The sequence below is a fragment of the Hermetia illucens genome, chromosome 3 (genome assembly GCF_905115235.1).
Source record: "Hermetia illucens chromosome 3, iHerIll2.2.curated.20191125, whole genome shotgun sequence".
NCBI lineage: Eukaryota > Metazoa > Arthropoda > Insecta > Diptera > Stratiomyidae > Hermetia > Hermetia illucens.
The window spans coordinates 54901905-54927872 of NC_051851.1; the positions used below are offsets into that span (position 1 = coordinate 54901905).

Here is a 25968-nt window from a genome sequence, read left to right on the forward strand (position 1 = left end):
CTGCCTGTCTCTCACGCACTTTTCTCAGAAACAATCATACCGCTTGACGCGAAATATTATGGGAATGCCCATACATACTCGTACAATGAGTGACATTGAGTACAGGGGGTGCAAACTTTTTTTTCACCAAATAGAGTCGTGTGGGGAATCAAATGAAAGCTCTTGATTAGTACTTTCCACAGCCTGACATTTGTAAAAGGCGGGGTGTGCGGGGACTATAAAGTGGTAATTTCTTTCACGGACTCATTTTCAGAAAGCACCCAATTGAAAAATTTGAAAAAAAAATCGCAAAGCTACCTCTATGCGGTGTGTTTAGGCTTTAAAACACTCTCCATACCGATATCTACTTGAATTGAGTTAACAATATTATTACTACGTTTTTAGGGAGCGTGACTAGAAACCCTTCTTAAGTTTATCCTAGAGTCATAGAGCAGTAACAGACTAGAATATGAAGTATATCCTTCAAATTTGCTCCAAAACGCAGATTGTTGTAATTACATTAGTATCACTACCATCAATCTATGTTTCTTTAATTTTTGGAAGTAGAATCGGCAAAAACCGCAGTTGTAAGTCCGAATTCAGGAAGCTTATTGCGATAAGGTATTGTGAATTCTTCAATGAGCAAAGCGGCAGAACTTCATAAGAAGAAGAAGAAGAAAAAGAAGAAGAAGAAGACGGGGTGATTCAAGTGTATTCTATGACGGGAAGTTTCAAAATCCGAATAGAAAACGGAAATCTGCAACGAAGAAACACAAACTTCTTTGTCGGCAGAGTATATCCAATCCTTTTGTTCCTTTTGTAACAAGTAGGGATATTCTACTAGCAGTATCTCCCTAATTGGACAATAATATTACTGCGAGGACTATAAAAAAATGCCTGCAGGAAGTTGGATTGCGTGCACGCTCTCCTGACCATAAACCATACATCCCCAAAAGAAGATTATTTAACGAATTTGCGAAAGAGTTCTTACAGGGGCCAATGTCCTGGAAAAGAATACTCTGGACCACAGATTAACATGTTTGGATCCAATTGTAGACGCTATGTCTTAGACCCAATAAAGAAGGAATTTGATCCCAGGTACACAAAGGAATCAAACATGTTGGAGGAAATGCCATGGCATGGGGAGTATTTTCTTCGCGTGGCATTGGTCCTATTGTTCGTACCCAAGAGCGTATGGATCAGATTAAATATAAGAACATCCTAGAAAATGTAATGGAGTCCTATGCATTTGAGTTCATGCCGATTAAGTATATTTTCCATTACGACAATGACCGGAAACACACTTCTCGACTGGTAAAGGGTTGGTTGGAAGAACAAAAATCAACGTTTTAAGCTGCCTAGCGCAAAGACCCGACCTCAATCGCATTGAGATTTTGTGGGATAATGTGAAGGGAGGCTTGCAATCGAAAAGTCCAAAAACTTAGCTGAATTTATCGTAAATATTCAAGAATCCTTAAGAGATGTCAGGACTTGATGGTTAGCTTCCCGAGGCGGTGTTCAGCCATTAGTAAGAATAAGAGTTATCCACAAAAATACTAGTAGTAGTTTTCGAGAAACCCTTTGGCCTTTGTTCACTGATTGTACAATTCCTCAATATTTTCTTTAACTTTCGGCCGTTCGCACCAGTATGCATTTGGGCCCGCCCCGAACGTCGCGCTTGGAGAAGTGCTTTCGTCGCTCCAGAATTTTAAAGTAACCCTTGTATGGTGGGCGCAGCGGGTTCGAAGGAGCGTTCATCCTAATGAGGACCTGCGAACATGTCTCAAGCTCCCTGGGGGCATTGACTTCCAGCGTCGTGTGTCGTGAAGGTGAAGTCGGCTGCAGTTTATTAGTGAATGCCCAGAATCATGGATGAGTGGAAAAGGGTACCCGTCGGGAATTGTATGAGCTTTCAGACGGCCGTGTGGAGATTATAGGCCTCCACAAGGTCTCCATTAGCCGTTTGGCTAAAGGACCAAATGCAGTGGAGATGACCAACAGGTATTGGAAAGTCTGCAAATACCCTGTTTCATGAGATCGTGAAACTCTTTTTCTTGCAACAGCTAGGTTCTGGGTTGATAGAGGACGCACCTTTGGGAGGATCGGGGAGCCGGTAGTGTTGATGTGGTGTTGCATATCGTGCTTAACCGACAGGGAAAAATTACTTTCAGTAGTGATGTTGCGATAATTTCGGTGGAGTGCGCGAATACGATCTCCTCGATGAAAAGAGTGTCGTTTGCGACTTCGGGAACAACGGGATTTGGTGATACAACAAGGGAGGCCAGATCCAAGGTCGTGGAAACACGGCGGTTTGTCTTGCGTTGGACTGGGATGCTACAGATTCTGGAATGCTTCTACCGATGCCTGTTTTCAAAGCTAAGTCCAGCATTTCGTCAATAATTATTTGCCGATAAGCACCACTCTGACGGGATTCAGTATTTAATCTGTTCTTAGGCCACTTCACTGCCACACAATCTATTCTTTTTCTTTTACCTTTGCTCCGTTCACAAACGGGGTCGGCTTCGCTTATCGTCGACTTCGATGTTCAGACCAATCTTGCCGAATGAATTCTCTTTAGCGCGAATTACAAGGCGCCGCCATAGGCGCTAGTGCGTTCCTCACGCTATTTTATCGCCGGTTTGATTCGCAATACATCAATCAATGGTCGATGTTGTGGTGCAATGGTCTCATAGGAAACGGCTTGGCAGTCAGTAACGGTAGTAAAATGTCGGTGCCTTATGAGAATATAGTCGATTTGCGTTTTACTATTTTTACTATAAAATATAGGAAGATGAGACAATCGTTTGATGAATGATGTCTTCATCATTACATCATTACTTTCTCGACATCAGGTTGATCTGTCTGTGATGCATACGCGGTGAAGAAGTGAATAGCACGATCAGATGATATAATGATGAGCTTCATTAGCCGGTCATCGACTTCCTCAATGGCATCACGGAAACCGTCTAAGATGGCAATGCCTAGAGAAGTTTATAGCCATTTTTAAAGCGTTCGCGTTCTGTATCGCAGCTTTTGGCATTAGACCATCAGTTTCTTGTAAAGCGCAGATATCAATGCGCCTTTTCCGAAGGGCTCGTGCGAGTTCCTCGGTCTTTCCAGTAAGGGTGCCAATATTTAGCGTGCAGGCACAAATTTGATTAGTTCGGACTAATGTACTTGCGTCCTGACGATACGTCAAGAACCCTTCCCTATTTCTCGACAGGACCAGGGCCGTCCTGTAGCATAGACTGTGGTGAACTGCTTAGTATTTTGCCGAGCCTTATGACACAACACGATCATTATGTCTTTAACAACAGTGGATGCATTTGCTTGGTCGTTCTGTCGCGTGATATGTCACCGAGAGAGATCAGGCAGGTTGATTCCAATATTTCTTCCTTCCCTTTCGTTCTTTTAAACGGTAGTATTAAGAGATAGCACCAGGCAACTCAACGGCGTCCATTTAATTTGTGAACAGAATGCCCACTATTCGGTAGCCCAACCGCTCTATTTTTGCGGTTGGACCATCCCCTCAATTTCAATCATGGTAAAATTTGAATTCTACCCTTGAAGAAGATAGAATGAGGAAAATATGAAGAAGAAAGAAAAAGGCCCCACCGTTCTAACCCCTTTGAAGAATTGTAGCGGTCTACCCTCCTTTTGAAAGTTGTGGCACCTCAAAGCGGGGCTATTTTCATGTCAGAACGGTTGGGTTTAAATTCGAATCCCAATCCTGCATGGATAAAGGAGGGAATGGAGGAAGAAGCGGGAAAGATCTCTGTGAATACTCGGCAGTACCTATCCATTTATATATATATAGACGTCAATTGTATTACGCTGACTTTATTAGTAAAGTGCGACTGGCATTTTGGCTTTGATTTCACTGTTTTGACGACGTCGCTCAAGAGGGAGATTATACCAACCCAAGCATGACGATTGGTGAATTGTTTCTGTTTAACCGTTTCGTAGTCCTGTCAATGTATTATAGTTAATCCCCTTTTTAGGGATTTGTATAAAGAAAACCTTATTTCATAGAGCAGATAATACTTTTGCGGAAGTATTTCGAGAGATTTGATTTCCCCAGATTTTGTAGATTTTTTTTTTGTGATTATCTAACACCTCTTTGGAGATATCTTCTATTTTATTTTAAATATGAGTCAGCCTGAGGTCTGCTTTCACGCTTTTATTTTAGGATGGAGGCGTATTCTGCTTGTACCTTACTACATATAATTCCATTTTCCTATGCCGAATTATAGAGTGCTGCTCCTTTGGATATGAGATATTTATATTTTACCCTTACAATATATTGGTCAGCATGACATTGGCGCAGCGAAAGGTTCTTTCTTCTATAAGGACGTCGTCAACTATTTTGAATTTTCTTCCATCGAGCGGCGTCTACGTTATTATCTAGTCTCGGGGATGTGGGAAGCAATTTCTGCTTAGAGTTTCTTGATTCTTGATGTTGACGAAGTCGATAGTCTTTGGCCATTGTCATTTAATTCGTTATGCAGCCTGCACCCATCGATTACTTCTCAGTATGTGTGTGGTTTTCCAGTTTCTGCATTGAAGTCTTCAATAAAGGTGTTGATGTTTTTAGAGGCTAGCTGTGTCAAGGAGTCAATAGAACTCATCCTTTACGTCGTCTTCTCCCTCTTCTGTTTGAGTTTGTCAGTTAATAAGCCAAAATTAAAGGACCTCTGTTTTATAAGAAACGCACACTCTCATTGTATGTTTCCTGTTCACTCTTTTGTGGAGTATAGGGCATCCGTTCAGGTCCAGTTTCAATTTATTGATCAATCATACTTAATATTCTAGTGGTAAGCCTACAACAGCAAATCTACATAAAGCATAACAGAAACATCCACGAGGATCGGAAACCCTGGCAAGAGGAGTGGTGGACCAGCACACCCGCCGATAATGAATATTTTATTTTTTACTGACGGTTTGTTGATGGGATTAAGCTGTCTAACCAGTTAACACTGGAAACTCTTTGTCATATTTTTTCCTGTTGTCGAGGTTGTCAATTTCTAGCACAAAACTTCTATACTAGAAGTTCCTCTACAGCCCCTTCCTGTATAGATATCGCACATTCTAGGCTACAAATAGATAGTCCTTTTCCTATTGGCAAGTTTGTTAATGTTTGGTCATTCTATCTTAGACGGTGCTACAGGTTACCTTCTCTCTTGATGACAGGCCATATTCTGAACCCGCGAATTCAGAGAGAAATACACCACTTTTATTTTACGCGATTATACCACTTCATATATTAAATACTAACAATTTGAATGATACGGAAAACCATTTTTCAAAAGAATTGGGTAAAATATCTCGGCATCAGCTTGACTTGAAAGAAGCCCAAACGCATCAAGTGGAGCTGAAAGTGGGAAGACGAAAGTAGTAGTGTCTCCTGTTCACTTTTCTGCATAGGACTTCTTGTTGTTATTGTCGCTTTTTATTTTGAATGATATCATTGTCATCAGTGTCGTTATCAACAATGTTAATGCTGCTAAGTAATAAGTTGATAGCAGCGAGACAAGCACAAAGATGAATGCAAACATTCATGACGACTGGGATTCAAATCTAGGGCAGTACGACTAATTTTAGGATTTTTGGGATCCAGTCACATTGATTTGCTGCTCAAATACAAACTTTTTTTTTGTGGACGTTTTAAGAATTAATTGAAAATTAAAATCTATCCGCATCTATACGATTTTTGCTCAGATCTGGTTTAACCACCTTTACCATCTCGTTAATCGCTCATCAATCGCTTTTAGAGGTTAGTTGACTTTGTCTTTTTAAGATAAAGATACTAAGATAAAGTCTACTTTTTAAGATATCGTTCTTGGTGCTGCTTTGTAGAAATAATCTTACTTTTCATATTGGCTGACATCTACGAGACCAAAATATTATATATGCTCTTGATCTGGTAGCTATGTGATTCTTTAATGTTCATTGAGTCCACATCCTGGTTTAACGTCATCTGTGTTGAACGACCCTTTTCTGAGTCATACTATTCTGTTAGAGCGGATGTGAATAATCTGAGGATCACAGAGACTAATCAAATGTTTGGGTTTTATCTTTAACGGCGAGTTTTTACGAATTTGCCTTTATTTAAATTCTTGGTATTTTCTTTTTGCGGCCGCTCAACACTCCCTTTTGACGTTTCGGCTTCGCCTATCGAATAATCGGAGTTATCTCAAAATTAATTTAATGTATTTAGAAGGATTTATCATCATGATTCTTTTTACGCATCTATCTTTTCTCAATAAAAATCCTGTGCCAACAATTATACATTCCAGAATGTATCTGTAACAGTTCCAACCGTATCTAGCTCTTAGCTAATACCGAAATCGTGTAACAAACTGAAGTAGAACCCAGTAGGATCGATATTTCCTCCGTTTGATAGTGTTGCTATTTGGATTGTCACAAGGGAAATGAGGGCCGGTGGGCATTCGTCGGTTGGCCGGTTGGCATGAAAAATGCCACAGACACAATGAAGTTGGCATGATTTCTTTGTCCGTAGAGAAAAGGATTTCGTGTGATGTGGAGCTTTTAGGGTGTTATGGGGAGTTTCAAGTGTCATTATGGCAGCATGCCGAATGACGTAATGTCTGGATGTAGTTAGTGTAAAGGAACGTTGAACCTTAGTTTGTTTTGGAAGGGATTTGGGTATGGGTGCTTTTAGATATTTGTTTGCAGAAGAGTGTGATATATAGTATATCCTGGAAGAAAATTCAATTTGTGGATGTTAAGATGTGGTCATTTCCGTCTCCATTTACATTTTCCAAATGCTGTCCAAATCTCACACGTCCAAGTGTTTTTAGGCGGAAAAAATTAATCGATTTTTAATTAACTTTAGACTGAATTATATAATTAGGTACCTCGAATTCTATAATAAATTATGATTCAACTCATTTAATTAATAAATTACAAAAATAATTACATTTTTCTCTCTTCCTGTTATATCAACTTACAGTAATTCTAAACCAGGACCAGATTTCTCCTTGACATTTAGCACAACAATTCTGTTTAAATCGATATTCAATTTTCGATTGGCTGATTTTCAATTAAGAACGCAATGAACGCATGGAACATTCGAATAGAGGAACGTATTTAATATGTTCAGAGTCAGGCGTGACAATGGTTACTCCACAAAATGTAAACACTAAAGAATTTAATTCATTTTGCAATTTATGACTCCCGAATATGTGCCTGTTGAAAAATCCTTTCTGTGTGCTGGTATTTTAGTTAAAATTAGAGTTCTCTTTCCCATTGAATAAATGATTCAAGGGCAACTAATTTTCAATTAAATGCTAGTGTAAAGAAATATGCTACTGAAGTATTGTGATTTTTGATTTGTGTTGCATTGTTGCATAATTATCCTTTTGATGTGGCTTTTATGTCATAGCAATACTTCATACGTTTTAACTCTTATTGATATTCATAATATGGCTTCAATCTGGAAAAAAATTACAAGATCAGTTTGTTGCCTATTCCTGGTTCTAGTGTTGGTATTCTCACCACAGATTTTTGTTAATTTTTGTATTCTCAGATGGCGAATCTATAGTTTTGCCTTTCATATTACTGGATGTTCCAAATACTCTGTTTAAACATCGTTTTTTTTCATGGAAATTTAACATTTTTTTGATTATATTTATTCATGAAACTTACACATTTTTAAACTGAATGGCATTGAAAATTTGGCGCTGGCAATCGGAAACCCAGTAATCACGCCAATATTAAGTCTTCATCCAAAGTACAATAAAGTTCTAGTGGAGACCAGTTGGAAAAAGTTCATACATACAGCATGGAAGAAAATGAAAATGCGACAAAAAAAATGCTACTAATAAGCTTTCTAGATTAAAAGAAACAAAGGGCTAGTGGCAGTAGTCAAAGCATTGAACCTTAAGCTTACTCTATTGCAATTTCTGAAGCGCTTCCAGAAGAGGGCTTCAAGATGGAGTAGATCTATAACAGTAAAAACCAATTCAAAGTATCAAGTCTCTATTTAAAATGGAGCTGGAACTAAAGAAGCAAAGGTGAAACGCATTTAAGTTATGACTTGTGAAACCTTCTCATTGAAGATAACAGTTGATGAATCGGTAAAACGAAAGGATCCTAATTGTCAAAAGTTTTGCCAACAACCACACAATCAATTACAGTGGATACCCTGTGTACGTTGACCCCGCTTTGATCGGGTCCATTTACTGATGGTTGTTAGTCCTAGCAATAGTACGCTTTGAAGTACGAGCCCTCGAATGAAGTATGCATTAGTTCCTTTCACCAACGGGAGAGGAGGGGAGGAAGGGAGTTGGTAGTTCAGGGAACTCCTTGCCATCAGGTCCCCCCGCCGGTCGAGGTCAATCTCCATCTGCCAGCGCTCCTCAGCATCTCTCTGACAAAGTTGTCTGGAGAGAGCTCCCCTGTGTCTCCATAAAGCTGCTGGTGAAAGCCGTCCTACCTTTCACAAGAGAAAAATGTATGTTCAGCGTCGTCCGGCACTCCATTTCAGAACACACAATCAGGAGTCCATTTTACTCATTTTGTCAACAAAGTTGCCACTTGGTAAGGGTGCGTTGACGTTCTTCACGGGCAACCACCTCTTAAGTTTTCGCCCTTGCGGCAGTAGATAGCTTTACGATCTTTAGCAAGAGGGGCAATGGAGATCGCTCCCGCGATCGCCATCACGGCCGGTTCTGAGACAGTGTGATAACCAGACGCCACTCGGAAAGCTCTCCGTCTCTGCACTTGAACACGGCGGTTACGATGCATTTCCTTGTCAAGGGCATCACCCCATATCTCCGCGCCATAGAGCAGAATGAAAGACGTCTCCTAGTCGACAAAGGCCCCTAACATTCGTCATTAGTCGACTCAATGCCGAGACCCCAGCTGCATCCCTGTCGGTGGCTGCTTTGATTCGCTCGAAGAAGCTCATCTTCGTGTCGAGTATTAAACTAAGATATTTAACCGTTGGTTTTGATTCTATCGTCAACTTGGCGATCGATATGGGACGCAGGATCGGGATTCTCTTTCTAGTTAAGATGACTACTTCGGTTTTCTTCCAGCGCAAATAATGAGCCATCCATTCGCTTACCCGTCGCATCAACATGCCAAGTTTGCTTCGCGCCCGTTCAACAGTGCGTCCGGCAACAAGTGCCGCAATGTCGTCTGTATAACCGACCAGAGAGTTCCGGAGGCCCGGCCCTAGGATGGATCCCTGTGCTACTCCCGACTTGATCTTCATCCTCCTCTGGCCCCCTATCATCTCATAGATAATAATAATAATCGCTCGCAAGAGATAGCTTGCCACATGGAATGAAATTTCTAATGTGCCCAGCATATCTGTCAGCAAGCTTTATGAGAAGCACTATCCGTCGAGATCGGCAGCTGTGTGCCGCGGCTCGAGGAACTGCATCCACGACTTCCAGAACAGCATCCAGCGTAAATCTCCCAGTTCTGAAGCCGAATTGCATTGGGGATAATTCCCCGGTAGCGCGGATTGCTTCAGCGAGTTTACTCCTGATGAGCTTCTCGAGCACTTTCCTGGCCGTGTCAATCATACGCAGCGGTCGGTATGCAGACGGCAGCTCAGGGTTTCCTTTTTCTAGCTGATCAGCAAGTGTTGAACGCCCCGAGCAGCAAAATTGGCGGAACACCAGTTTGTAAACTTTTGGCGAGATACTTACTATTAGGACCTGGCGCTATGCATTTGCCTTGAATGACCTTGCTGGGCTTTATCTACTTTGTAGAATATGCCTTCGATTATGGTAGATAAAGTTTGAAATACAGAGTCACAGATGCCTCATGAACATGAAGACGCGATGATGGATCTTCACCTTGTAATCAAGACAAAGAACGTTGTTTGCAATATCCAATTGATAATATAAATAACAGTAGAATTTTATGGAAACTGAACAATAAATTGCTTATCCAGATCCAAGCTGAATCAATGGAGAGAAATAAATAGAACACTACCCTGTTTTTCTTAAACTCAGATGGGGAGCACCTACCCCATCATCAGTACTCCATACTTCAGCTTGGTGCTGCAGCTGGTCTTCATTTATCGGATATGTTGCTCAGAATACTCAATGCACGTATTGCGATGGATATCTTCCCCTACAGCTGGAAGACCTCAAGATATGTCATGTTGAGCTAATTAGAAAGTTACAAAAACTCTTGAAAAAATATCGAGCAGAATGTAGTGCTTTCTTCTAGTATTGTCCTGCGATATTTATCTGGAATTTCGAGAGATTAACGTGGGCGTGGTTGGAGCTTTTCTATGAGTTATCATCTAGGTCTTTCCAATTATAAAATCGCGGTACCCTATTTGTGACCCTGCCTGAGATGGAGCGATGGCGTAGGTCAGGACGCCAGACAGCTTTTAGGGTTATCGAATTGGTGGACCTCGGGGAGTTCCTTATTAAGGCAGGCCTGGACCGGATACCGGTTGTTGCGCCGTTGCTGATGATGATGATTCAGCATAAACTTTTACCGGGAAAGCCAAGGGGCGACTCAGCCAGGTATCCTGTAAAATATACGACGAGGAGATGGAGAAAATCACTTGGGAAGGAATAGAAAGCGTTTGTGGCTTTTTGAGCCACGATGAGAAAGAGATGAGGGCTGTTTCGTGTCAGTGTGGTCAATGAACTCGTTGCTTGTATGCTTATCGGTGCCGGTTAGCAGACATAGACGGAAAAGGGAAGCCTGGGAGAACCAACAGGTCTGTGAACTCGAAAAGTACAGGGAGCAACCGCACCAGGCGCGGAAGTTTTAGCAACAAGTCAGCAGGATGAAGCCTTATACACCTCGATGCTCATCCTGTTGAGACAAAGAGGGAAATCTGATTTCCGACAGAATGGGCATATTGGAGCGATAGGTTGAGTACTTTGATGAGCTACTGAACAACCAGGACATCGGCGAGTTGAAGGTCCCGCCAACTGAAGACGACAGACAAATACTGCCACCACCAAATATAGGAGAAATAGTCCGTGCGATTCATCGGCTAAAAAATCATAAGTCGCCAGGAGCCGATGGAATTACAGCCGAATTAGTTAAATATGGAGGCGACCAGTTACACCAAGTGGTTCATCAACTGATGCTCAAGGTATGGGTCAGCGAATCAATGCCTGACGATTGGCAACGAGGCATAATCTGTCTCATACATAAAAAGGGAGATATCACACAGTGCAGCAATTATAGAGGTATCACGTTGCTGAGTACCAACTATAAGATATTCTCCGCTATCTTGCTTGGCCGAATAGCTCCATACGCCCAGAACATCATTGGCCCATACCAAAGAGACTTCACTTCAGGCAAATCAGCAACAGATCAGATTTTCTCTCTGTGGCAAGCGATGGAAAAACTGTTGGAATATGGACAACAGTTGCACCATCTACACATCGACTTTAAAGCCGCTTATGATAGCATAGCCAGGGTAAAACTGTACACGGCCATGAGAGAATTCGGTATCCCGACGAAATTAATAAGACTGACTAGACTGACCCTGACCAATGTGCGAGGCCAGATAAAAGTAGCAGTATCACTCTCAAGACCATTAGACAACAACAACGGTCTACGGCAAGGGGATGCCCTATCATGCGTCCTCTTTAACCTGGCCCTTGAGAAAGTGATCCGTGATGCTGAGGTAAATGCAAGAGGTACGTTCCTCTTTAAGTCCCCCCAACTACTGGCCTATGCTGAAGATATCGACATCATGGGAAGAACGACCCGAGACGTACAAATTGCCTTCATCTAGATCGTGCAGCCGGCCCGAGATCTTGGGCTGCACATGAATGAAGGCAAGACAAAATATACGGTGGTAACGTCAGCATCGAAAACCAACAAACCAATAACATCAAACCGCACTGGTCAAACGGGAAGAATAAAGATAAGAGACTACAACTTTGAGACCGGTGGTAATTTCTCCTATCTAGGGTCGAAAATTTAGAATTTGTGAGACCCATCAAATACCTGGTTAGTAGTATAAGTAGTTCGTCTGTCCTTAATGAGCACAGGGATGAATTTTCTTGTATAGTTAAGAAAACTGCTAGGATACTCAGGTTTATCTCGGGCCATGCAAGAGGACTCCCATCTAAGCAAGGCTCATAATGGACTATTATACATCTACCCTACTCGTCCCTAAGTATATCGAATCCAAGCTGAACTCCTTGGCGACTACTCAGCATAAAACGTGTTTACGCCTCACAAGAACAGCCCCTTACAAGTGACATTTGCTTTGGAGTTAACCCCCTTCCCGGGGGAAAAAACTTTTGCTTGCAGTGAAGCAATTCTTTAGACTGACAACGAGATGCCCTAGCACCTTCCAGATAGTTCAACAAAACTCTGATGCGGCTAATGGTTTCTCGAAAATCTATAAAAGCTTCTTTGACATGCTGAGGGTCAACACTTTTCCGAACACCTTCCCAAAGCTGTAAATCGTAACCTCACACAATTTCGACCCTAACGGCTCCAGCCGAGATATAGCTATAGCATGCGAACTCTCACTCACTCTCAAGACTATTCGACATCAATAACAGTCTACGACAAGGGGATGCTCTATCATGTGTCCTCTTTAACCTGGCCCTCGAGAAAGTGATCCGTGATGCTGAGGTAAATGCAAGAGGTACGATCCTCTTTAAGTCCATCCAACTACTGGCCTATGCTGACGATATCGACATCATGGGAAGAACCACCCGAGACGTATAAACTGCCTTCATCCAGATCGAGCAGGCGGCGCGAGAACTTGGGCTGCACATTAATGAAGGCAAGGCAAAATATATGGTGGTAACGTCAGCACCGAAGACGAATCAACCAACGACATTAAACCGCACTGGTCAAACAGGAAGAATAAGGATAGGAGAATACAACTTTGAGATCGTTGATAATTTCTCCTATCTAGGGTCGAAAATCATAACCGATAACAGTTACGATGATGAAATCCGCGCATGGTTGTTGTCAGCCAACAGAGCCTATTTCAGCTTACGAAAACTGTTCCGCTCGAAACGTCTCACCATAGGGTCAAAGCTCTTACGGTACAAGACAATGATCTTGCTAGTTCTCATGTATTCTTCGGAGACTTGGGTTCTTAGCAAAAAGAATTGTGAACTCTTGGCCGCGTTCGAGAGAAGAATCCTCCGAAGAATTTTTGTCCCCCTACATGAGGATGGACGATTCCGTAGCCTACATAACGACGAAATCTATGAGCGATATCATGACCGTCCGGTTGTGGATAAAATCCGGCTCAATAGGTTATGGTGGACGAGGCAGACTCTGCCTAAGATGGAGCGATGGCGTAGGTCAGGACGCCAGACAGCTTTTAGGGATATCGAATTGGTGGACCTCGGCACAAAACCGGGATGTCTGGAGGTCCTTATTAAGGCAGGCCTAGACCGGATACCGGTTGTTGCGCCGTTGATGATGATGATGATGAAAACTTGTTTGTTTTATTTTATGTTTCTCTGAGTTATAATATTAAATGTTTATATTAAAAGTAACCAATGAGTAAACAATTGCATTCGTTAAGTTGTGGAACTAACAAAAGCTTCATTTGCCATGTTTTTTTGGCTCACACATTCAAGAAAGCAGTGATGGGAGCTTGTCTTCAAAGAAGTGATATTGTCTTGAGAATCTACTTTTGGACGTTTTAATCATAATTTTATAGTATCCATTGTTATTTTCGTAATGCAAGCAGTTGATCTTAAATTGTTTGTAGTTCTTTGGATAATTTATTTTGTTGGGAATGGGGACTTCCCTTGTTTTATAAATATTGCCCTTTCATCGTCATTTTTCTCTTCCCTTCAATTCGCATCTTTGTCACAGCTTACGGACCCAAGTCGGTTATTGAGGTTCCCATGATTTATCTGCATGTAATTCCTAGATTAATATACCAGAAATGGTGAACAATTAATTCCTTCCTGTATTTTTAAATTTCCTAAAATTCTTTACGTTAAGAACACAGTTTGTTAAAAAAAATTGCGTTTTTTCCACCGTTTGTATGTATTTACACCAACTCGAAATTGGCAAGCTTTGCAAAGTATTAACTACGATTTTCACACCTCCTTCCTTTATCAAATGTGCCAGCTAGAAAAAGACAGGAAACTAAAAGCCGAAGATATAATCAAGTTGCAAATTACCAACCTCCACGCTGTGATTTTCTTGTTTTGCCATTAATCTTCTTTAATTACTTGGCCGGACTATTCCAGGATTAGTTCTGTGTATTTGTGTGCAGATGTTGCATTTGAAATGCGATTGTCTTTTTGTGATGTTTATTTAATCCGGCTACGTATTCAGGTGTATTGTTTATTCAGGTGAGCTTTCCGACATTTTTTCTAACTAGTCGATGTGCATACTCGTACAGTACCTGGACGCAGTAGTCAATGTGCTCTTGAAACTTTTCACATTGAGGCAGATTTAATTGGATTTTATACGTGGGAAGCTTCCCTGGAATTGGTAGAATCCCCCGATATTTATTTTTATCCGCTCATGACCGTGTTAAATCCTGGACATTTTTAAATCGCTCTAGAAAAAAATGATTGTAAACCTAGTGATTGAACGAAATTCAATCCTCTATTTGAATTTGCCAAGATATTGATATATCTTTTCCCAAACGATTGTTTATAATCATCTTTAAAGTAATTTGTATCTTTTCTTTTTAATTGCAGCTTAACACAGTTGGAATCGTTAGAATTACGCGAAAATTTACTTAAGGAATTGCCTGAATCGATAAGCAATTTAGTGAAACTCGAACGTTTAGATTTGGGTGACAACGAAATCGAAGAATTACCCGCTCATCTAGGCTCCCTGCCATCGTTACAAGAACTATGGCTGGATCATAATCAGTTACAGAAACTTCCACCGGAAATTGGCCTACTGAAAAACTTAGTATGTTTAGATGTTTCCGAAAATAGGTGAGTATCATATATTTCTTTGTGATATTTTAAATTATTGTCATTGTTAAGTGCATTTATGCTATCTAAACGCGAAACTCTCTAACCTGATTATTCTCTGTCTCCTTTCAGATTAGAAGAAATCCCCGAAGAAATTGGTGGACTTGAAAATCTCACCGATTTACATTTATCACAAAATCTTCTAGAATCAATTCCTGATGGAATTTCGAATTTGCATCGTTTAACGATACTAAAACTGGACCAAAATCGATTGCATACATTGAATTCAAGTATTGGAGCGTAAGTATCTTTTCTATTCTCGTACATTTCTCATCACTTTTTCTCTGTAATGGTAGTGGTTGAGTACTTTCATTTGTTAACGGGTTAGCCCTTATACACTATCTTAATTAAAAAAGTTATATTCAAAAAGATGGAACTGATAGAGCACAAGAGCTTTGGTCTAGAGAGGAAAAGCTGGAAATTTAATTAAAAATTGTCATGCGACTCTGAATGAATGATATTCTCATCATTGAATGACCAACTTAATGAAAGTTTATTAAAGTTTTGAGTTGATGCTGAATTAAATCTTGAGTGGTTGTGGGAATGAAAAAAGTTGTTGTGTACATATGTTTTTGTGGTTCTGGTTGGTTGGTTGAGTAATTTACTTTTATTTTATTTTGAATGGTTTTTCCTGGAATTCGGAACGTGTTCCCTTTTTTTATTGTTTCTGGCGGAAGGAGTTTGTTGATCTGGACGCAATGCTGTTAAATTCAAACGAAACCGCATTGCAAGTCCAGATTTAATCGGTTAAATGATTCTTTGTAATTAATCTCTCATTTCCGAATTTCATTTCTCATGAGTTTTCGAACGCTCACAGTTAGGATTCTATTGAGAAAATAGTCAATTTTTTCAAAGCTTCAGAACGCGCCGGCAGTAGAAGTACATTTCTTCCCAACAACGGATTTTAATCGTATCGCTTCGATTACATGCTTTTGGATCAGTAAGATAAGATAAAGAGTTAGAATTGATTAGTGTATGTAGTTTAAGGTCACAATATATTTCACGGCGCAACTCGATTTCTATTTTCGTGGAGCTATATGTTTTGACAAAACTTTATCATTTGTTTGTAGAAGATTAATAATTTGTCATCGATGGCAATCAATCGTCAGACAAGAGCTTATCACCTGTGAGAGAAAAAGTGATAAGAGTTAGGTTCACAGACGGTTGGTTGAGGAAGTTGATATTGATCCCTTCTAGGAGATAAGCAAGGTGAATTGTGTCAGGTATGGTTTTAGTGAGTCATTCTAGTTCAACATGTGCGGAATTCTTGTTCTAAGATTGTAAGGGAAGGAGGTGGTTGTTAGTTTCTGATTCATTGAGATTTAATTGGCACAATAGAGTAAAATTAGGGTCATTGGGATATGATCACTTTTTATTCCAGTTTTCGTTTTGGATTACTGGAATTCGATCACTTTCTATTCTGTTTCGGCTATGATCGTGGTAATTACCATAAGTTATGTTTGCTTCTATCGAACTTTTGCTTTTTTTGATTTCGTCATATAGATAATATGCCAAAATTTTAAAAATGGTCAGTTTGGGTGTGCACTATGCCTGTGCACCATTGTTGACAGTACTTGGTTGTGAGATGCAGCTCCCTCTCACGGCTTTGTGAGAAGGTTGCATTCCTGCTCTACTATTCAATGCCAGTTAGTATTAAGGCAGTTCGCTCATCAACATGTCGTCGTGCCCCGTTGATACGACACAGACATAAGTTGATGAACGCTTGAAATTCACAAGTGACAAAGGCACCTTTGACGTCGTACCATATACAGCATAACGGGAAGGATTTGTGCGGAGAATCATACAACAAGATAGTGGTGTTGATGTACCTGCTTTCCTAAATTTTTGGAGAAAAAAAAACGTGGCAGTGCAGCCGAGGTGTTTATGGAAAGATGGCATAGTTCCTTGCATTCCGCCACGTCCTTCGGTTAAGGCAAAACGAACCTTGTTACCAATAACGAGAAGAAAAAGTATCCGCCACAGATTGCAGTCCTAGCTGTCACCCTTTTGGAGTTTATATTTTACCAGGATGCCGCATATGACGTTTTATGCCTTTATATGCTGCTGTGTTACTACTGTCGAAAACTTTTTCGAAATCAATGAAGAACTTGTGTTGCGTTGCTGCTTAACGATCTAAAGGGAGCCAGTGTAGGCAATAAGGGTGCATTTAATACAGGCACCAGCTTGCTCTTTCCATATTAATTTTTCAAGGTATTTCTCCATCTATTTTAATATGATTCCCTTCTTCTGGTTCCTAGGAAAGACCTAAGAGTTCAAGATTTTGTAATAAGTGGGAGTAGTCGCTCTGGGGAGGCTGCCGGAAATATTTCTTCGGCGATGCTGTCAAGTTTGGCGGTTTTACTCTGCTTGAACATATTTATAGTTAAAATGATTTCGCTTTTGTTTAGAGATTACATATTCGACAGATGCGTAATGTGGGGTTGTTGATCAGAATACAGAAGCATAATGTCGAAGAGTAGGAGTGCTCTGTAGAGTTCCTTCAACCCCATGGCTCAAGCACAGAATTTCCAGCTGATATCATCGACATTTTTGCTCAAGCTTTCGATAGCTGAGGTGGGGAATTGTTCATAAAGTTTGTACCGTTTTAAGTCATTACTGAGGGCCATTCGAACGCCCATATGAGTTGATGATGTCAAGACCCGCCAGTTGATAATATCACCGTTGTCGTTCGGAATGTATCGATAAACCGACCATTGTTTATTTTGAAACAATCACAGCAATTAGAGATATCATAAGACAGTTTACACCGCCTTCTGCTTAAAGTTGCTTACAAGCTATAGTGGAGCAGGATTTTTAAGAAAGGAAATAATTGTGAATAGCTTCGGTTTCCTCACGATTCCCTGAGACGCTTGCACTCCTTCTCTACTGTTCTGCATCAAGTGTCCTTGCGGCGACCACCTTCCGATGGCCATGCTGGGAGTGGATTCCACTGCATGTCGTAGCCAGCAATGCAATTGTTGCCCCTCTTTAATGGGTGACCGATGCACTGCACTTTCCGTCTTCTGGGTGCCAGATCTTTTTGCAGACTAAGCCCTTCGTTTGCGATAGTGTTAGGCCAGGGTATTCCAATGATACGACGCAGACAGTGTGTTATCTTGATCTTGGTGTTGAGAAATCTGCTTTCCCAGATTTTCGACAAAGCAGCGAAAGCGGATGTAGCGCTGCTAATGCGTGGTGCAACACGCTGTTCGGTGCCACCATCGCCAGAAATCACGCTTCCTAGATATACAAATTGATCGATGTCTTCGATGCTTTGCTCATTAATGCAGATAGGGAGAGCCCGATGACCTATCAAACTGAGAACCTTGGTTTTTGTTTGATGTTTATCTTCAGTCGAACTCTATTTGCCCCTCTTTTCAAATCCAGAGCTATTTGGCAAGGTCCATGACCCAGTGAGAGAGCAATCCGATGTCATGAGCGTAGTTGAGGTGGTTGAGGTAGGATGGCATAGACAATTGAACTTATCCACGGCCTCGGGACAGGGCATGCTGAATGAACGAAGAACGTCACCGATAACAAAAAGGAATAATATCGGTGACAAGATGCAACCCTGGTGGACTTTGCCTTGGGCCTCAAACTCTGTGATTTTACCTCGGTGCAGCACGTGACATTGCAAGTAGTGAACTCTATCGATTAAAAGTGGCTTCCTTGATCTGGGATTATTGTGATTGTTGTTCCAATCCTTAATATCCAAGTCTCATATACTTTTGAGGCGTTTTCATCGGCTGGAGTGTGACCGATTTCTGTCGTGTCCTGTGCTGTTTACTCTCCTAAGAGTTCATTAAGTGGCGCCTGAAGTTGAGCCGTATTGTGGATTGCGTCGACGATAATAGTTAATTATTCCGAGAGAACATCGCAGTTCAACTATTGCCTCCGGTTTCGGGTATTTCAATTCAGCGTCGACTCGTTCACTTAGTGGTTTAATGCTATCTTTGTCGATAGTGTATCCCCGGTAGTCGATTTCAGACAATCAAAATTTGCATTTGTTGACATTGATCGTTAGTCCGAGTTTTTCTATGCCCTCTAATATAGTACTGAGATATTGTTTACGTATTGATGATGTCATCCTAAATGGAGAGTGCAAAATCTAGATTTCGAAGTGCTTTGTTCATAAACCATTGGAAAGTCGGTGTGGTGTTTCTTAGTCTGAACGTCATAACAACAAACTTACTGTAGTTTTTCGAACAGGCACTTGACGACACGCTCGATCGAGATTTAGTGTCGTGAAGACTTTTTACTGTGAAGTCGTTCTGCAACATCGTGTGGGCTATAGAGCATCTATCCGGCACTGTTTTTGGGTTAAGCTTCGAAAATCCCCACGCATGCACGCTAAAACCTGATTTCTAAGATTTTTTTTTGTAGAACAAAACCTTATTAATATCGGTTCAATGTCAGTCTCCCTGTTTATCTTTTTTTGCTTGGGGGAAATCTATCATGAATACGCATCTAGAGTCATGTCGTGTTGTTGCATTAGCTTCGCTTCTATGTCTCCGTTCATCTTCTGCTTCTTTTGGTCGTTAGCGCATCCATTTCACTGCTCCAACTACTGCATTCCACGTGGCATTTGATTTCACCCCAGCTCATTCTCGAGGTTTCTCCTTGAACGTTCGAATCTTGGGCAGACGAAGAAATCGTGTTCTGAATCTTCTGCTGCACCTTTACTTGGAGGACAATCTGACGATTCATCTAATCCGCCTATTAAGGTACTTTCTCTAGCCACCATGTCCGCTTAATGATTAGGTCAAATCGTAATTCGTCTCGCCATGGTTTCGTATAGTCCACATTCTTATGTTCGGGATTAGCCTGTGTGTACATCGACCATTCCTCGCCTGGTCCTTTGCTGTTTGCCACGCAGCCAATGACCTTATTCGCACCGTTTGTTTGCTAATGCTCCCTTCCTGCCCCTCCCTTCTGTCTGTCATACGCACTTTTCTCAGAAACGGCTGTACCGATTGATACGAAATTTAGTGAGAAGGAGGGAGCTGTGAACGCCCACACATGCAGTAGGTTACATCTTTCTATGTTGAGTTTAAGAAGGGGTGTTTATACATACAAAAGAGACGTGTAAGATTTTTTTCCCACCGAATATAGTCATGTTGGGTATCAAATGAAAGGTCTCGATTAGTACTTTTTGAGGCCAGTTTTAGGTCTGAAATTTGTTGAAAAGACGGGGGATCGCACCCATTGTCACAAACAGACAGGTGGACAGGTAGTCTGGTTGGGATGATACAATGAGCGAATGCAATTTTGTTGTGAATTATCGGTTGTGAAGTTTGTCATATTGACATTTTGTTGAATAATGTCGTTGTATAGGGTGCTGTTCAACATAGTAGAAATGTTAGTTGGCGGAGCATGAGTTTTATCTACAAGTTGCCCAATTTTAAGGTCGACTAATACCCATTAACGTAGTAGGAAATCGGCGCCTATGATAGGTGTTTTGATGTTCACTATTGTCACAGATTAAGTCCAACATTGACATTAAAACTTTTTCACTCTAGGTAGCGAGTTCAGAGTGCTTGGCAGTGTAAAGTTTAAGGTCTTTTGGGGTTGTGTTGTTTTTGGTAAAAAAAACTTGGTAGGATCGACATGGTGGATTCTGGTTCCATGAGGGAACATATGTTAGCGTCACGGTTGTGTAGGCGACGTTCATTTGTTAATGGTGGATTTGGGGTTGCGCTAGTTTTTCGACGGTTTCATTTTAAAATTCCAATCAGGGTGTGGCGGTCGATATGGTTGTGCACCAGCTCCTCGATTTGGTTACCCTGAGTTCGAATTCCGGTCATCTTGAATGTTTGTGTTCGTAATCGTGCTGCATCGCTATTGTAGTCTTATCGCTTGCAAAGTATTAAGTGTGATCATAATAAAACTGAAACAGCATCTCATTGAAAGCTGAACCTTTATGCATGCCATATTTTCCACAAAGGAATGAAGGGGAGAAATCCGTCGAGGGTTGCATTGGTGTGGTGCATTCCCGAATTTGCTATGAGGTTATCATTTCTCCGCTTCACTTGGGGCTATATGATCGGTTTCTTGATTTGGATCGTTGTTTTCCAGGGAAACTGACTACTGTGGTTTTTAGTTCTGAAAGGCTGCGTTCGATCGCGACTAGACGCTTGGCTGCGGAATCACATTGAGAACTGTTTTCTAGGATGCGGTCAGCGATATCAGCGATTGTTTCTAATTTTACGCTTTCGCTTGCCAATAGGATACATTTTGCACTTGTTGGAGGACGGATCATCCAAAGAGAATGTAAGATGTCATTTGTGATTCCCTTTGCAGCGATTTGTTGCATTTCGCTCAGAAGCTGGGAGGGTTTTTTGGTTTTTAAATCTAGTTTAGTTTGCCCATTTCACACTTTTTGAGTTGTTGAAATGTTTGGTTAAATTATTTTTAAGAGCAGCATGGCTGTTATCACTCGGTGGTCTAAGAAAGTAGTTAGGAATTCCTGTAGCGCCTCCGAGCCTAGTATAATGATAACAGCAAAACACTGTGATTTGTCGGAACTAATTTGTTCTATGAAGAATTGTTCCTAGAGATGCACGAACCAGAAACTTGGTAGTGTTCCATTCAGGGTCACCATTTATGGATTTTGAACCTTCCACACAAGAACAGAAACAGTTTACAGTATCGAGAAAATTGATGCGCTGTCGAGAAAACATGCAGTTCAAACAACGGAAGTGAAGAGAAATAGAAACGAGAATTCGTTTGACCACAACTAGTGTCGTATAGTTATTGCCGTTTAGATGTTGAAGCACCTGGTACAGACCTATTGAGTTGGCTTAAGAGCGTGGATATAAAATTGGGATCTATATGAATTTAAGGAATTACTCCTTCTCATCATCCCCTTGTCTACCCCCCTCCCCCCACTCATTTGTCTACCACCTCCTTTCTCCATTCCCTTGTCTACCCCCTCCTCGCTTCATCCTCTTGTCCATCTCCACCCCGCTCTTCTCTTCCTCGACACTTTTTTCCAGTAACCTCTTCTTTTCTCCGTTTTCCTGTCTCCTCACTTCTCTTGTCCCTTCCTTCCCTCTCCCCTCTATTCTCTTCTCCTCCCCCTGCCCGTTTCCAATTTTCCTTTTCTTTCTCCCCTCTTGATTCTCCTGTGTTTCTCCCCTATTCATCTTCCTATTCTTCCTCGAACTTCCTGCCCCCTTCTTCATTCTCCCTGCCCTCTTCTCCATTCTCCCTGCCCTCTTCTCCATTCTCCCTGCCCTGTTCTCAATCTCTTATCTCATCTTCGTCTCTCCCCTTTTCCTCATTTCTCCTTCCTTTCTCCCCTTCTTCTTTGTCGGTCTTCTCCCCCCTCTCTTCTTTCCTTCTCCTCTTCTCTTCTCCTCCCTTCTCCTGCTTAGCAAATGATTTCATGAAGAATATGCCGTATGACTTTTTGTGCTGAAGTAGGTCTTCTCCCCCCTCTCTTCTTTCCTTCTCCTCCCTTCTCCTGCTTAGCAAATGATTTCATGAAGAATAATGCCATATGACTTTTTGTGCTAAAGTAAATATACGCGTTACAACAAATTTTTCCCAGATGATCCTCCACCAGGGGACCCAGAAATCCCTCATTCTCTCTGTCTTTAGTTAGTTACTTTTGAAAATAGTGCTTGATTGTGCCTTGTTTGCTTGTTTGAGACGGTCATTGAACCAAAAAGATATTTTTCTGATGCTTGATTTAAAACTTCAAACAAACACCAAATTAGTAGCTCACACTAAGTTTACAAACTTATTGTCCGAATATTGCGAATTACCTGCGTTTTATGTTAAGAGTTACATGTCAAAGCTCATCAATAGATTATTCAAATTAATTTCGGAATATCAAAAAAAAATTAATGAATATTGATTTGACTATTTTGAACGATGTTATTGATTAGAGGGTGAAACGCGAAGACAAGGTTTCACCTTTTGAAATCATAGCAAGGTCACGTTTTATTATATCAAAGAAATGTTCATGCCTGAGAAGCAGCATATATTGCATTAATTTAATTTATGGTTTATTGTGGACACAAAATTTTGAAATCTGTTTTGAAATGCTTATTTTTCTATTCACTTTCGAAAAGAAGAGGTAACTCTTATATCTTTTTCATCAGAATAAAACAATCGCTACCCATTGGCATTATATTAGCTCTCCAGACGTGATTCGTCTAGAAATTAACATACGTAGTTCTAACACGACCAAAAATATTTATCAGTTGTTTTTTTTCTGTATTTCAGATGTGATTATATGCAAGAATTGATTTTAACTGAAAATTTTTTAATCGAGCTTCCACCATCAATCGGCTGCATGACGAAACTGAATAATTTAAATGTCGATAGAAATTCATTAGAAAGTTTACCAATAGAAATTGGTAACTGCACAAAATTGGGTGTCCTCAGCTTGAGAGACAATAAGCTGAAAGTTTTACCAGCCGAACTTGGGAATTGTAGTCAGTTGCATGTTTTGGATGTATCTGGAAATCAATTACAGTATTTGCCATACTCATTAGTAAATCTTCAGCTAAAAGCCGTGTGGCTGTCTGAGAATCAAGCACAACCTCTTCTAACATTTCAACCTGATACAGACGAAGTAACCGGCGAACAGGTAAGTTGAACGATGAAAGATGGTTTGCATCATTTATAGATACTTATATGTAACAAGTAGGAGTATTTTTCATGATGCGAATCTTCTCACACTAACAATAATGTATTTTTCGCTGCCCAATGTGCGACAGAATCGCTTCAAAATGCTCACCTGTTCTCACAAAAGTGTGTAGGAAAACGAGTCACATTTTGAAACAATAGCGAAGGCCTTTTCATGCCACTCTGACTTAATTTTTCTTTTTTGCAGGTGTTAACATGCTTTTTACTGCCCCAGCAGGAATATCAGCCTATCAGTCCAGGTAAGTCATACTATCCTGAACTTGCCTTCCTCCTTTTCTGTCGGCTCCTATTTCCAATTAAACTCGCCTCTAAATGCGAAAATAATTAACAGTTGACTCATTTCTCACTATTTTTAGTTCTTTGCTGAGTAACATTTAAATTTATTTAAAGCTTCAATTAAAATTGCGCTAGAATTGAACACAGCAACAATAATTACTCTGTTTTTACCTATATACATACCACTCAGCACATATGAGTATGTACGCATTGTTTTCCAACTGATTCAGTATTCCCCATCTTAGTTTCAGTTTCAATTCAATCGCCGAGTTGAAAGTTAATTAATACGATAGAATCGATGCGAGTCGATTTGATTTGATCATATAAAACGGCTAAATGGAAATGAAAATTAAATTTGCAGATACTTTATAATGAATCCGATTATTTTGCAACAGCTCGCTCCAAAGGCATTGATGTAAGATGTATTAAGTAAGTTTAGAGCCGTTTGCATTTATACGTGCAATTATAGGCAAGAATAATTTTCCGAATGAATTTCGATTGATTTATCCAGAAAAGGCTGGAAGAGATTAGATTGCTCTCATTGTTCGCGATCTAAAATTCTTGCATCATTTGATTATACTGTATAAATTAAATTGAGCTAGATTTGATGAGAATCTGCTGTGAAAGTTTTTTCGCCATTTTCGTACAGCAATGTGGGTCATTTCTGGTATTCAATTAGTGAGGGACATTGGAATAGTTTGACTCTTCGTTATTGGATTAAATTGTTCTGGTGAATTATGGGGGTGAGAGGGGGCACTGAGATTTCAGAGGTTCAGGCTATTAGAGTCATTAAATAATAACACAAATTACTTCCTTTGGAAAGTGGCGTAAAATATTGAAAAGATTATTCTTAGCATAAAATTCAGTTTATATTTGTAGATTTTAAAGACCAAACATGGAAAGGGCTCTATGACATTATGTAGATGTGCATACACATATTCTCAGTTTACACTAACGTTGAATTGTTGTAACGAGTTACCGTGCAGCTAGAAACATGGCAGGCGGGGTTGATGTACATACGAACATTGGTTGGTTTGGTCGGGTTGACATTTCCTGCCAACAGCAAAACTGGGAGAATTAACATGTTTGTGTTTTTCGTTTAGTAAACGACTGCTATTAAATTCAAAGCGAAAACATTGTTCAATAGAAGTTCCCATAAAATCAGACCGGGATGTACTCCTGAATTATGGTGGAGCTATGAGGGAATGAATGCAATATGGAGAACTAAATCGCAACTACCATGTACCATTTCGAAGTATAATATTCATTAGTCAATATTGATTTACAGAAGCAGTTGCTGCGAAAGCGCGAAAAAGTCAAAAGTTGGAATAAAATAATCAAACATCACAAAAACACTAAGTTTCTTGAGGCAATCAAATATATAATACAAATTTGGAATGCATTTTTGGATCTAGAAGAGACGTTTCACCGTGTGCCACACAATACCATAACAATGTACTATACTTTGCTTACCGACTGACAAGCCACAACGGATAGATGATGAAAATATTTCGAACAGATTTCAACGAAAGAATTTGTTCATCCTTCACTTTCACAAGGCTTCGCATTCATTACTATGAATGCTGAGCCGGCACTCAGTATAAACCAGTATCGCTATGTCAGTTATGGCGGGGCTCTGATTGCGGTCTCCTAATCAATCCGTGTCCGAAGAGCACGGTGGAATAACGCCTACACGACAGGTACGTTAAACCCCCAGGACCTTCATGTCAGCGCGACTGAAGTCGAAGGAGAAAGAAAAAAAGAAATCAAGGAAAGCAACAGAACCTGACCACATCCCATTTGAACTCTGGAAAACGAAGAGCTGGGATCCAACACTGTGGCTCAGTGAAATCTTCAATCGGGTTATTGAGGAAGGTAGAATTCCATCTGACTGGCAAGAAAGTAGCACAGTCCCAATATGGAAAAAGAAAGGTAGTCCAGCAGAATGTTCAAATTGCCGTCCGGTCCGGTTGCTGTCCCATACCATGAAGATTTTTGAGCGCATTCTGGACAACCCTACCATATTCGCGACATGATATGGTCATGTAATTCACGCTAAGGAGCCAAGATTGGTCTAAACATCGAAGTCGATGGTAAGCGACCAAAAGGCCGG

General features: G+C 40.6%; 1 protein-coding gene across 12 annotated transcripts in view; it reads left to right on the forward strand.

Moving 5' to 3' along the window:
* Positions 1-25968, forward strand: part of LOC119651794 (protein lap4) — a 460994-nt gene that overhangs the window by 138443 nt on the left and 296583 nt on the right. For all 12 annotated transcript variants that reach the window (XR_005249491.1, XM_038055565.1, XM_038055563.1 and 9 more), the window contains exons 4-7: positions 14637-14882; positions 14994-15161; positions 23154-23520; positions 23767-23818. Coding sequence is in view for 11 of the 12 variants with exons in the window: in XM_038055565.1 (XP_037911493.1) it covers positions 14637-14882; positions 14994-15161; positions 23154-23520; positions 23767-23818 (833 nt within the window). In the remaining variant the exon portion in view is untranslated. The remainder of the gene's footprint in view (positions 1-14636; positions 14883-14993; positions 15162-23153; positions 23521-23766; positions 23819-25968) is intronic.